General features: G+C 37.9%; 1 protein-coding gene across 1 annotated transcript; it reads left to right on the forward strand.

Moving 5' to 3' along the window:
• Window positions 1-5,283: 5,283 nt before the first annotated feature.
• LOC113050243 (histone-lysine N-methyltransferase SETD1B-A-like) lies at window positions 5,284-10,558 on the forward strand. The gene is made up of 3 exons (XM_026213032.1): window positions 5,284-5,857; window positions 8,009-8,330; window positions 9,801-10,558. Exons 1-3 carry the CDS (start codon window positions 5,359-5,361, stop codon window positions 10,084-10,086), a joined length of 1,107 nt encoding a protein of 368 aa, XP_026068817.1. The 5' UTR covers window positions 5,284-5,358; the 3' UTR covers window positions 10,087-10,558.
• Window positions 10,559-15,000: the final 4,442 nt, after the last annotated feature.

Below are 15,000 nucleotides of genomic sequence, written 5' to 3' on the forward strand. Positions count from 1 at the left end.
GGTTTTCTCCATGGTGGGATTAAACAAGACCAAAACCAGGAACAGTTTAGCACTTGATGGAACTGTGAAAAATGGCTGGCCTGGAACCACAGTGATTCAAATGGGAGCCACCAACCCCTGGCCTCAAAACCAGCTACCAACACCTACTATAAACAGCACTGACCATTTTTTCTCTCTCTCTCTCTCACACACACACACAAATAAATGCTGAATTAAATAAATATTATTTTATTTGTAAGAATATGTGTCATTTATGAGATCAGACACCCGTCCCCATCAAACCCCTGCCGACATCGCGACCGCGGGCAAAATCTCACTCTGAACTCAGTTCAAAACTTGAGAGCCCTGTATATATATATATATATTTGTGAGGGTGGTTTAAATCCTCCACGCTGTCGTCTTTGTTGTTGTAATGACGCCATCTACTCCTCTTCTCCCATTGGCTGAGAGGAGCTCGTTTTCGCACCATTCGTAAGTCTCGGCATTGTGGGATAGCATCAGGAGGTCAGCGGTGCACCGGGTCGATTCCGTGTTTCACGTAAACACTTTTCTGTTGATTTTAACTGATTCCAGCAATGCGCGGAGATGAAACGGATTTGGAGTCCGTTAAATCAGACGATGGCTCGGTTCGGAGGAGTCTCGAGGCGCTTTGTTAGGAGCTCAAGATGGACGAAGAGACGGCGGCAGAAGCGCTTTAGAACTTCAGCTCCATCTGGAACACTCTCAAGGTTCCACTAATTCACATTCAGACGAGAACCTTATGACAGGAACAACCGACCCCTCCTGCTCTGCCTTGCCTTCAACTCATCCGTGTGTTACTGCAGATATATAGTCAAAATAACTACTACTAATTAGTCAATCTTTATTTACAAGTCCCTAAGAGGCAACAGGTACGGCATTCACTCTGGTATTCTCTCAAGTACATGGTATGCAAATACGGTAACCTGGTAGGAATACCAGCATACTACCATAGTAACGTTACATAAATACCATGGTCGCACCGTCCAAAGATATCTCAACGTAATACCATTTAAACACATTTACATTAGTGCAGGGCTCTCAAGTCTCACGCATTGGGCGTGAGACTCACGCATTTCAACCCGTTCACACGCTCACACGCCACACCTTGTATTTCTCACGCAGAGACATTACGAGGACAACGCCCACCAAGTTGCGGCGCTATTTTTTTAAACAGTGAAACAGGTAACGTAGAGGAATCAAGTGAGTTCCCCGAAGGCCCTGACACGCACCTGCTAATCGAATAAAAAAAATATAGCTACCGATCAGCCAATCAGAAAATAGCATTGCTGTATCCGGGTAAGATTTTTACAGGCTCGTGTGCAACACAGATCCAGACGCTCGCTGAAGTAGGTAACGTTACGGTTACAGACTTGTCAAGACAATGACACAGATTTTCACTATATGTTTTTTTTTATCAATATATTAATTTAACATTTTTTAAAAACAGTCTAAGATATGTTTTGGTCTGATGGTTATTATGACCCCGACACGCACGCAATTTTGGCCATTATACGTGGTCGGCCGTAGCTTTTGTGCCTATTATTAGCCCACTATTATTTTTTTATTGCCAAAGTTACACGTTGAAGAGGATGCGGGGCTACTCTGACAGTTTTATATAAGAGACTTCTATAATAGGCCTATCCATAATACTTGTATGGCAGTATCCATAATAGTTTAAAAAAAAAAATTTTTTTCTTTCCTTTTATTTTTACTGCACCTCATCCTGGTCCCCATTTTCAAAACGTTTTGCCTAGGCTATTTCATTATATTTTATCCAATGTATAATATTGATTATTGCATTCGTCTATTTCAAAGATGTCAGGGAAGAGGCAAAGGAGCAATCTTTCATGCTTTGTTCTAAAAGATCTGGGCCCGTATTCATAAAGAATCTTAATGCAAAAAGTAGTTCCTAGTGACAAAATTCTAAGAAAATTCTTAGAAATGTGGGCGTTTACTTTTAAAATTAAAGAAAAAAATCCTAGTAAAGAAAAAATTAATTCAGAAAGCATCTTATCCCTTAAAAGAGGTCTTAAGGTAAAATTTGTTATGAGCACAGACGAGGACTTTTAAGAGGCTTAAGAGTTTCTTTAGCAGAGGAGAAAATGGCAGAAAGATGAAGAGGCAGAAGAAATGTGTTGCAGACAATGGATGACAATGAGTTAATAAGACGGTATAGATTATATAATAATTTAATATAATATAATTTAATATATAAATTAAAGTAATCACTACATTACGATATTTGGCAACTGGGAACATGCAACAATGCAATAGTGATGATTTGGGTCTGTCACAATCTTCTGTAAGCAGTGATCACACAAACAATTACAGCACTTTCAGAACATCTTATTGTGTCACAGTTCATTTAGTTTCCACTGGAGATTCCCACCTTGCAGGCTCTAAAAACTGCATTTATGAATATAGCAGGCTTATAGGTGAACACAAGCAGGGGGAATGAACCGTTAATAGTTTGTCCTATACGCTCCCATGTCTGCTTCTTGTCCCTTGCTGTGTCTGAATTTTCCTTTAAGAATGGCCTTGTGTTCATCCACTAACTGGGCTAACAGTAAACACTGTTCCTCTGTCCAGATTGGCTTTCTCGCTCTTCTTGGCTTTGATTCCATGTTTGATACATTAAAACCAACACTCAAACCGCCACTTACATAGGACGGCAATCACTGTAATTGGAAAGAGTGGAACAATTTTTATCATTCTAAGCCAATCAAATACCTTATAGGAAATTAAAAGCATGGTAAATAAAAAAATAGAATTCATATACACACATATAATGTGTGTGTGTGTGTGTGTGTGTGTGTGTGTGAGAGAGAGAGAGAGAGAACGGTCAAATAGGAAAAATTACGCATGTAAATTTAAAGTGAGGATTAGAATAGACCCTATACTTAAAATCACTCTTTTTTTTCCTTCTTGGACAACCAGCCAATCAGAGTCTTCAAAAGATTGTGTCATACATAGCAACCGGTTCAACCCCGCCTCCTCACTAAGATAAACGTTTTTGTCTTTTCCTTACTCAGAGTTGCTCTCAGATCGGTCCCGAATCGCTTTTAAGCTAAGACTCCTACGTAAAAGTTTTTAAGCTAAATTAAGAGTTTTCTGAGAGGATTCTTAGAATCTTTATGAATGCGGGCCCAGCTCCCTAAAAAGGTGGCTAGGTCAGAGGAGGAGGCTGTGGAGAATACAGTAGGGGAGGGAGTTAGGGTGCCAGTAGAGGATGGGTGCATGGAAGAGACTGTGGAGGACCATAGAGGAAACAGTGGAGAACCCACTGGAAACAGGGAAAAAGAGAGGGTTATGTAGAGCAGCCACCTGTAGGTGTTCCTTTAAGAAGGAGTGGTCAACCACTTTTCCTGGTGCTTAGTCTGCAGACAAGATAACTCCTGTGTCCATCAAGGTGTGAGGGACATAAGCAGGGAGGATTTCTAAAATAGCTGCATTAGTGTTAGTGCTTGCTCATTCAAATACCTATGCTGAGAGGGTTTTCTCCATGGTGGGATTAAACAAGACCAAAACCAGGAACAGTTTAGCACTTGATGGAACTGTGAAAAATGGCTGGCCTGGAACCACAGTGATTCAAATGGGAGCCACCAACCCCTGGCCTCAAAACCAGCTACCAACACCTACTATAAACAGCACTGACCATTTTTTCTCTCTCTCTCTCTCACACACACACACAAATAAATGCTGAATTAAATAAATATTATTTTATTTGTAAGAATATGTGTCATTTATGAGATCAGACACCCGTCCCCATCAAACCCCTGCCGACATCGCGACCGCGGGCAAAATCTCACTCTGAACTCAGTTCAAAACTTGAGAGCCCTGTTAGTGTTCTGCTTCTGAAATGACTGAGGATTCTTGATGTGTCACATGACAATAAACACAAAGAGAAGATGAGGAAGTCATTTAAAGGGAATGTTGGGAAAGATACATTTCCCACATTTCTTATTGGTTTCTAGATCTTAGAAAGTAGACGACTGTTTTTAAATATACTAGTGGTGTTAACTTTTATTCAAACTGACACATGGAATATATATATATGTATGTATATATACTTTTTATATAACAGTTTTATTGAACCTTTAGACAAAAGATTTTTAAGTTTATGCACGCGTGTTTAGTGTTTTATATCATATTTGAAACCTCAGGCTTCCATGGCTCTTATGATATCGTGGAATATGGTGCTCATACTTAAGATAAATAGATATGTCTGTTTTATTCAGAGGCCCAAACTCTGGGGCAGTTGCTGATATTTTTATGTCCAGTTGCTTGTAATGTAAATCAGTCAGATCTTTATATTGGTATAGCAGACTACTTGCATGAAATGCTTATAAATATGTGCACTCTCAATTTCTCTCAATAACAGGTTTCCCACGCGTCCTGGAAATCCTGGAATATTAATGACCAATTTTCCAGTCCCGTAAAACACATGGAAAATGAGAGAAAACCTAGATTGTCCTGGAAAAAATATTGTTGTCCTGGAAATTTTTTTTTTTTTTTTTAATTGATAATTAAAGAATTGGCCGACAACTGGTTGAAACAATTAACGTAACAGAAAGGGCTCTGTTCAGAGATGCTGAGTGTTGACATGTGAGCTCACTCTGTTTAAGCTCCCTGTGAAGTATGACGCGGTCTCATGTTGCCGGTTTTCAGGTGCTAGAAATTAAGTGGTCGAATGTTTGCAGCAAATGTTCACTGGTATGCAGGTAATATTTAATTAAATGTTAATTTTATATTTTTTGATACACATGTGCAAGGGTTCTGCACGGCGAATTGCAGCATGCGTGACGGCATTTGCCTAAGAAAAGGTTTTCGATTTGTTAAGTCTATTTTATTTAGAATCGCTGGAACGTCTTGCATCCCCATGACAAATCAGACCCAAACTTCCCAAACCTGTTTTATGAACGATATAGGAAGTGAAAATGAGATGCTGACGCAAGGCACAGCGATAATTGCATGTTCATAGTGCAGCACAGACTTGTTAACATGAGGCGGAGGCCGGTAGTATATAATAGTACTTATATAAACGTAATAAAGGCACGTTTGCTATTGTACTATTGTCTGTTTGCTCTGTTTCACCAACCTAGTAGTTCCAAACAGACGTTTCTCTTAGCAACATACTCGGACCATAGACCGTATAAAAACCATGATAAAAACAGTGTCGGACGCATGACGCTAGAGGGCTGCCGTTGCCAGCAGTGAGTCTGAGCCAATCACAAAGTTCGAAACGACTGACGCACATACGTCATGTAGCCTACTTGCAGGCCTACGTGACGCGCGAGTCGTGAATCAACCTATGGAATCAACTGATGTTGTGTCTAAATGAACTCCCTACGTGATTTCCCAAGATTGTCACGCTGCGAAATGTATGAAGAAATGTCAGTAGAAAGAAACTGGACGGACACCGAGACGAGGGCGCTGCTGTACATCCGACAGGACGAAGACATTAATAGACAAATCAGCGGAACGGTTCGCGACTCTCTTATTTACGCTGAAATATCAAGGCTTCTCCGCGCGCAAGGGATCCACAGAACCAAGCGGCAGGTCACCACCAAACTGAAAACACTCAAGCAGAAGTTCCTGAAAATACACGCGCATCACAAAAACAACGGCCACGGCAGAGTGTACTGGAATTATTATGACCTCTGCAAGTCCATCTGGGGCAGCAACCGCCCCGCAGACGCTTTAACACTTGATAGAAACGTGAAGCTCGAAGAGCCGCAGAGTACGTCCATCGACGACGCGCGGAATGAGCGCAGATCCACGGACATCGAGGAGGTGTCTGTCAGTCACGACGAGGAGACGGATGACATGACAGACGGTGTGTTGATGCCATCTAATAATGTAGTGTCAAATGAAACGATGTGCTACTTTATCATATGGTCACATGATTTCACGAGCTATAGATGCTGCGCGCTGTATGTGCTGCATTTCGCGTAATACAAATATAGCAATGATAAACTATTCAAACAAATAGTGTGTGTGTGCAATAATAAACATGTCAAACACTGTAAATGCATTGATGTAAAATGGACTACTTTTCATGTTAATTTTATCATTGTGTTTGATTTACAACTAATGATAAGTAAAGGGGAGGCTGTTTCAAATACAATATCAGTTTATACTTACTATTGCATACATAGTATACACATAGTGTGCATTTTTGTCTTAAAATGGTTTGTATGTAGTTTGTTACTAATGTAAACCGTATTTAGTATGCTACTTTTTGTCATATTACCTCATTTACTTGTTTTAATCCATGAGTAATGTGTTTAAAATTTATTTGAATAATTAAAAAGATCTGGGCCCGGTTTCCCGATAACGCTCACTCTTAGCGTGCTAAGAAGACCTCGAAAGATATATCTTACCAAAGTTGTTTAAGTTCCTAAGTGTGTTCCCCGAAGTGTCCCTTAGGAAGCTCTTAGCACGCTGCCTCTTACGTCCGACGTTACAAGAGCGCTGTCCAAAGTGAGGGTGCTGAATTAGTTGGCATCGATTGCTCATGAATCGATTTTCCACTTCACGTGATGGTGCAATACAGCGTTAAGAAAGACAACACGTTCTATGCAAATGAAACATTCCTCAAATTATTATAGTAACATTTATTTTAACACATTTTGAGTTATCAGTAGAATATAGACTATACATTTAATTATCAAATGGTCAGTAATATGTTCACACCATATGTTAGACTAACCGGGTATCCCTCGCTAATCATCCACCCTCCTTATCCCGTTGTGCCACTTGTGCCGCTTCTTGACATGGGTTTAACGACTTATAAAAATTATGGTAAGGTACTTTACAATCAGAATTGAGTGGCAAGCAGCTGCACTTACTTATGTTTAATGCGGTATTGATTGCAATTGGTTTATGTTTTTAATAAAAAGCAACCTATCTACAATGAACAGAGAGAGAGAGAGAGAGTTAGATACAAAATATGCTGGGGAAGCAACGTAAAAAAGGGCACCAAGCCTCTCTTCAGAGGAAGTTGAAGTTTTGCTGGACCTTGCCATGAGGTCAGATATCACACCCCTATGGTCCACTATAACCTGCACGTTTATAGCCGCGTATCCTTTCGCGATATGTATGTCTGATCAATCACTGATGGATTGGCGATAGGGATGAATGTGTCATCCACCAGGATGTCCCCGGCATGGCGCAGAAGGGCGTTGGTGACAGTATGGACGCACCTCCACACAGAGGTCTTGATTAGGCCGTAGCCCTCTCCCACGACCTCGATGAAGCTCTCTGTACCAAAAAAAAAAAAAAAAAAAAGGAAAAAGAAAGGCTTAAAGCAAAATTCCGCCACGTTTGCCTGGCAAGCGCAGGTCTGAGAAGGTCCAGCAGCTCCATAATGAGCTGTCTTGGGAGGCGAATTTTTGTTTTAATATAGCCACGTCAGGCAAAATGTTAACATAAAATCATTGTTGAGCCACAACATTGTCAACATATAGTTTGACTTGTACTTCGCTGCGCTGATTTCTAAAGACTGCTGTACAGTAGCGTCTTGAGCTCAAACAACGCTAAGAGAGAGCTTACAAATGGTCCAGACCAACCTTACAAAAGTATGACTTACAGAAGATATACTTAGCGTACGAACGTGTCGGGAATCGTGCCACAAGGTTAAGAGAGAGGTTAAGGAATAGGTTAAGAACTACTTAGCGATAAGAACGTTTTGGGGAATTCAAATCATTTATTTGCAAATCAGACATCACTGATTTTGTTTTCTGCTTTGTAGGGTAAAATGGGGCAAATGTTGCTTTAACTCGAGGTTTCCTAAACTGGTGTTCATGAGTTGATAAATGTTAACAAAAAGTTACAACAACAAAAATTTGTTTTGAAATATTCATTTTGGTAATTTTAGGTCAAAGTGGTTAGACTAACCAATAAAAAAATTCTAATTTGTGAATCCCTACCTGAACATGAATGATTATGTGCATGACTGACTATAATTTGTTCATATATATTTAAGTGGTCGCTCAACCTGTGAGGAAGAAGGCCAAAAAATGTTCCGTTACCGACTCTGTGAGAGCTCAAGAACCTCTCCACATGCAAAACCAGAGGGAGTACGAGGAACGATTGCGAAGGGAAGCCAGAGAGGAACAGAAGGAGGACCGGACGAGTCTGATGGCCATGTGGAAGGAGATGATGGAGTTTCAAGGGAACCTCTTAAAGGAGTTCATACACCGCCCATCTCTGCCTTCACATCCATCGTACCACAGATATGCTCTTCACAACCAAGTACACTCTAGTTTTCCAAGCACTAGCTACATGCCACCGTACGACTCTCCAGGGTGAGCACAGACCTCTGATGACCCCTTTGTTTCCTAGTTCCACTCCAATCATTACGTCAAAAGTTATTTTTGTTTTATATTATTAAAAACATAATAGATTTTAAATTAGGTTTAACCTGTTAAATGTCCCGTATACGGGACGCCTACGTTGACTATACTATATTACAATCAAATTTAATCTAATCTTGACAAACTATATATCGTTGGAAAGGTCTAAGACTCCCAAATATATATTATACCATTTTTTTTTTTGTTAAAAATTATGTAGGAAAAGTAATAGATCAATTTATGACGAGTGCACCCTCAGAAATCTACATTTCAAAAGGAGTTTTGACCTTTGTTTAAAAAAAAGACTTCCTCGTTGCCTTTTTCTCTATCACATTTTAGAAATCATCAGAAGTTATCACTTGAAAACATAAAATCTCAAAATTCATCCTTCAAAACCCATTTTAAAATCAGACATTGCATTACCATGTAAATGGCACATCAAAATCAAGTTACAAAATGTTTTCAGTCATGAATGATAAAAATTTAGGTTTGTATCATGCACATTCAAGTCTTATCTTCAAAAACGTGAGTGACAGTTATCAGGCTAATTTTATTTAAAATAAGTTTTCATGGTAATTTGTTTATTTGCTTTGTCATTTTTGTTTTTGTTTTTATTTCCTGTTGCTTTTAGTGCTTTAAATTTTTTTAGTGCAGTTAGTTGCCAGGACAACGTGCCAAATTTTATTTATTACTAATATTTTATTTCAGATTTATTTAATTAGCCGTAATAATATTGAATAAGTAATAGTAACATGAACATTGTGGACATTTTGTTTTGTATTTTTATGTTTTGATGATTTTTCGGGGGAAATTGTGATTTTGAAGAATGGATTCAAACATAAGAAAATGATTATTATTTTCTCACCCCCATGTAATCCCAGATATGTATGCAGTTATTGTATTTTATTCATTCTTTGTAATTTCTTGATAATGATATACAGTATATCATGATATGCTGTAGATATTTTCATTTTGCTTTGTTTTTAAGAATAAGAACAAAGATGCAAATAACAGAGAAATACTACATAAGAAAGGTACATGTGAAATACACAATAGATTTTACATCTATTTAACAGTAGCATTCAAGTAAGAAACTGAAAAATCTCATGTGAACATTTACAGTGTGAATTAAATAAACATTGATTCTTATTAAAGCTACTACAATTTGTCCTTTTTGATTAACATTAAAAACATAGTAGCAGGTATTTTATAGGTACCTGTCACTTTAAGACCTAATGCAGAAATCCTGTACACTTAAGACATAACTGACTTTGTGAATACCCCCTAAGATGGGTATTTTGACATCATTTTGTGTGTATTTGATTGTTCAAGTGCCATAAGTCATGAAAGGGAAGTTAATTTAAGTGGAAAATATTTGCCAATCTCCGTTTTTGCTAAATTAACAACTCTGCCCTTTCACAGAGCTGAAACTGAGAATGAAAGTGCAATCTCACATGAAGAAGAAGAAGAAGAGGAGGAGGAGGAAGAGAAATATGTTATTCCAGCTGAGATTGCACCTGTTAACCGTGGAAACGACAGCCAATCAAACACCGCAGAGACTGTTTCCCCCCCGCCTACCCAATCAGCAGGAAAGAGCGATCTGGAGATGTCTGTGCTACGCAGACAGGAAAGAGTCTTACAGCTTCAGGAAGAGTACTATTCACTCAAAATCAACTATCTGAAACACAAGATGGCCAAGGATCCATGACGGCATGCTAAAGAGGAGTCTTTCAAGGTGTGAAAACTTGCAAATGTAGATGTTCTCAGCTGAACTGTGGAACCTATTCGTGTGTATTTGTCTGCGCACCTGATATTCCTTGTGAATCTTATTACATATTTTGACCAGAAGATGGCAAGGTGGTTACTTCAAATTTCCTGCTGTCATCATTAGACATGTGCAAGACAGATTTCATTTTTATTGCAATTTACTAGCAGTTGTCTTTGAGGCAATATTTAGCAAAATTGTCTCCATTTTCTCAACTAAATGTTACTGGTCTTTATTATAAATGGTTCATTAGTTTATTTAAAGCTGCAGTTGGTAACTTTTGACGCTCTAGCGGTTAATAAACAGAACTGCTTGCGTCTTGCGGAAGAACATCGTAGCCAGAACTACTTCTCTCTGTTTATGTCAATGAAGAAGTTACACTTCTGATGTGGACTATGTCTGTTACTATTATTTTTCATTAAATTAATGAAAACCAGCGAGGAGTCAGAAATGTAGTATTAAAAATACTAAATCAAAAGCAAAACTCTTTTCAAAGAATTGTTTAAAGCAGGGGATTCCCAAACTCTTTTGTCAGTCGAACCCCCTTTGAACTAAAATATTTTCTTGAGATTTTAATTTATTTTAAGATTGTTTGTTCACAGTTCTGTGATGTCAGTTAGTGGTCACAGTGCATGCAGGTAAACAAATAACATATATATATATATATATATTTTTTTTTAAGGCATCTTATTTAATTGTTTTAATAAATATTGGCTTTACATTATCTCACAACCCTCTGCAGTTATTTTGCGTTTAAAGGAACAATTCATCTGAATACAAAAAAAAAAAAAAAGACAAATCTGTTGTTCTGAACCCTTATGCTGTTATTTGTTCTGTAAACCGCTCTTCCAACTTCTGTCAAGCTTTAAAAGGGACCAAAAGCACACAAGTCCTTTGGAGTATTTTGTGTTCCCTTATGTCTGTCAAACTCTAAAAAGGCCTTTTCTGAGCTTGACAGCCCCGGATCACTGTGAACTGTCAGTGTGTGGCAAGAGCTGTGAAACGGTTCTTCCAAAATGTCTACATCGGTGTTTCACAGAAAATAAAAAAAAGCATACAGGTTTGGAATAACGTGTAAATAATGACAGAATTTCCATTCTATGGGTTATGCTATAGCTCCAAAAGTTCCAGCTATATAGTTTTTTTTTTTATCCTTTAGTGTTCTTTTCTGTTTATTATCACTCTCTTTCTCTTGTATTTCCACTTCCATCTCTGTTGTTCCCAGTCTCCGTCCTGCTATTACTTCTCACATGAAGACATTATTTATACGACAGATGTGTTTTTTGTTCAGTGTTTTTGTTTTAAAATAATGTGTGATGCCAAATTGGCTGGGGTTTTCACTTTCTTCCTTGTTGATTGATCATCTTTTGTGATGAAAGTGTATAGATCTGAACATGAAGGTAAAAAAAAAAAAAAAAACTGGATTTCCAATTATAAGGAATGTTTTGGATAAATCAAAATATAGAGCTTATATCTATAACATGCTGTTGATTATATAAACAAATATACATTAAATAAAATGTATTTGAAGCAGATGCTTTTATTCAAAGCAACTTATATTGCATTTAATCATGCATTTAATAAAAATGCACATTTTATCAAGTTAATGCGAAGAATTGAACCGATGATCTCCGTTGTTGATGCTCGCTCTACTGTTTGGGTTATAGGAATGGAGCTAATCATTCTGAATTGTCCTTAAATTTGTAAAAACAAGCTACATTTGGTCAGTAATGCATTACCAGTAGTATATACAGTATATATGTTTAAAGAATTAATGTAAGTACTTTAAAAACTAAAATATGAGCTGCATATTTCATCCTTTTGTGCCCAAAAAAAGTTTATTTATCAGCATCTGTGGTTCCTTGGAGAACTTTTTGCATCCATGGAACCTTTGCATTGCACAAAAGGAAAAAGGTTCTTTAGATTTTTAAATTGTCCTTTACACTATGAAAAAAAAGAGGTTCTTTTAATAACTGTTCACTGAAATGTTCTTGGGGAACCCGAAAATAGTTTTCTGTAATCACTGTTAAAAGCCCTTTGGAAGCTTTATTTGTAAGAGTGCACCGGTTTATTCACTCCATAATATACATAAATTGTAAATATGCTGTACACTTTTTCCTTTAACAGATTAGATGACATTTGTCTGTGGTAATCAATTAAATGCCACAAATGGCATTCACAGATAAGTTTTATTGAACTTTTACAATTGAAAAGTCTGTTGGAAGCATTACGTCTGCAGCAGAAAGCACATATTGTATCCTTAAAGTATTTGTCAGGGCTTCATAAAACACAGCATATCCAAGGGGCTTTTTGATAAAGCCAAATGTTCTATGAAATGACACCCCTGTGAAAGCAGAAAGTAATTAATAAATAACTGGAATAAATATATAAGAACCTCACAAGAGTTCTCCTGTGGTTTTTAAGTGAGAGGCTGATGAGAAATGCCACACATAATGGGCATGATTTTCTGTGAAGCAGCTGCTCTCAGGGTCTTGCTGAGTGGGACTACACTTAACACTTCCCTCCTGGGTGAAATGTCGACCTCGGACTCAGAGAGATGACTGTTACCAAGTGCTGCAGTCAAAATGAAAACACTGAGACTCTTCAGATCCTTTAGAGTCAGGGTAGACTCTGGATGTTCTGCACAGTTAAACCCAAATCTCGTTGATATTCTTTTAGAAAAATACATTCATAGGCTTCTGTACTCAGAGTGATTTCAGCTTTGTGGAGTTATTGTGAATTTATGCCTCGTTTAAAGGAAATTCCCAGGCAAACACTTGAAAGTAAACGCTTACATTGTGGGAATGCATATTCAATGCCTGGTTAGCTGAAAGATTCATATGCATTTTACTTAAGAATTAATAAGAAATTTGTGTTTGCTACATAGTTTGAATTTTTATGGATTTTAAAATATTTTGTCCTAAATTTTTCTCTTGTCATGGCCTAACAGTAAATACGTTTTACCGCATCTAATAATATTTTTAAACACTTTATTTTCTGAATTATGTTATATCTATTAACATTATTCAATGTATGTGTTAAAAATAATTATAAATAATACATGTAAAAATTATATTTTATCAAATTATATTTTAATTTATTCATGTGATATCAAGGTTGAAAACAGTTCAAAAGTAATATTAACATTTTTTTTTTTTTTTTTTTTTTTTGTGGAAACGGTGATAACCACTGGCTACCTAAGCATCATCATTCTGCCTGCACCTCGGCCTCTGGATCTCTTCCCATCTCTCGGTTTGAATTCCGAAGCGACTTAATGTCTTTCCGTTGAGCTGTTCGGATAAACCGGACACGGGCACACTTGAAGGACGCTTGATCCGCTTGTTTCCTGCAGATCTGGGCGAGTCGTCGGTTAAAGGCAGCACACGGGCTATGCTTATCCTTCGGCTTTTTGTGACTGTACACGTGGAGATGATATCCGCATAATTTCGTTGTGACATTCAAGAGCCCAAATATAACCGGCATGCGCGGGCCTGAGAGTCAACTGTCTGTCACGCGAACCGTCGCGTGCGAGAGAGCTGAGCAACAATGAGTGTAAACAACTTTGAAATATACGAGAGAGACCCCCCTGTCACACCATTGGGTCCTGCGACTCGACACACGGAGGTAGTGACACGTGTGGTGGGGTGTTCCATTATAACGAGGACTAATTTATTTTTTGTTTTTTTCTTCTGTCCTCTCATGCCGTCACGGGAAGGGGTTGACAAGCCCTGTCACCTGTACAGGTAAAGCTTTACCTCGTGAAAAGCCATCTCTGTATTTAGAACAAGTTTGACGATCCCACACAGAATCTGTCTCCTACATTTGGAAGATTTCCAATCCATTTTCCTTTTTCTAATCCATTGTACTCCCCGTGCAGAAGATAGAGGATCATTTTAAGATGAATGCTGCAGAGTTTATTATAAATAATTTATCCGTGCACTGATTTTCTTTTCTTTTTTAATTCAATTGCCCTTGATCAAAAACTTCAAAACGACTCTTCTTCTCTTCCAGTCAGGAGCCATGGCACAAGGGCGGAGATGTGACGTGTGAGTAAACCCTGGGATAAACCACTGGAGATAAACCAAAGCTGATACTTCACTTTATAGAAATCAATGCATTGAGCAGCGCTGACGCAACGTTGAAATGTGCCACAATAACAGACCTGTGTGCAAAACTCTCAGACGTACTTTAAAGATTCTATTCCGCAAACTTTAAATATTTCATTACTTCTGGAAATCCAGTGTTAAGCTGTTCCTGATAAGTGCTCATCATCATCACAGTTTTAAACATGACAGCTTTCTTCTTTCGTGAGGGGGTTTGGTGTCACAGAATCTTTGTTTCCAGGCCAAATGTTAAAGAACACGACACACACGTCTCATGGAAATGCTGTAGAATTCAACCAATCTGATGACGACTTCGACACTCCTGAAGGGTTTCCACCTTTATGTCCCATATGCATCAGACGTTTAGCCAACGGTCCGTGGGACATCTGAGGCTGAGACTATTGGCTATGCAATGTGACAAAGAAAAGTCCAAAAAAATTCATCCCACTGCACCTTTGTAATATAGAACAATTTGCAAGAAAATTAATGGAAAAGGTAATTTTCCTCCAGGACAGGACATTATCCGTTTTTTTTTTTTTTTTTTTTTTTTTTAATGGGTCACATTGGTATTAAAGGACATATGCTGCTTTTACAAAGAGATTATTCTAACTAATATATAAATATATACAGTACAGACCAAAAGTTTGGACACACCTTCTCGTTCAAAGAGTTTTCTTTTTTTTCATGACTATGAAACTTGTAGAGTCACACTGAAGGCATCAAGGGCCATTTGAGCAAGAAGGAGAGTGATGGG

This window comes from Carassius auratus, chromosome 31 (assembly GCF_003368295.1).
Source record: "Carassius auratus strain Wakin chromosome 31, ASM336829v1, whole genome shotgun sequence".
Lineage (NCBI taxonomy): Eukaryota > Metazoa > Chordata > Actinopteri > Cypriniformes > Cyprinidae > Carassius > Carassius auratus.

What these genes read in the sequence shown, in the direction of transcription:
- LOC113050243 (XM_026213032.1), top strand. Translation starts at nt 5,359, where the DNA reads ATGAACTCCCTACGTGATTTCCCAAGATTGTCACGCTGCGAAATGTAT. An exon ending in GACGGATGACATGACAGACG is followed by an intron (nt 5,858 to 8,008) that starts GTGTGTTGATGC and finishes TATATATTTAAG; the next exon opens with TGGTCGCTCAACCTGTGAGG. An exon ending in CCACCGTACGACTCTCCAGG is followed by an intron (nt 8,331 to 9,800) that starts GTGAGCACAGAC and finishes GCCCTTTCACAG; the next exon opens with AGCTGAAACTGAGAATGAAA.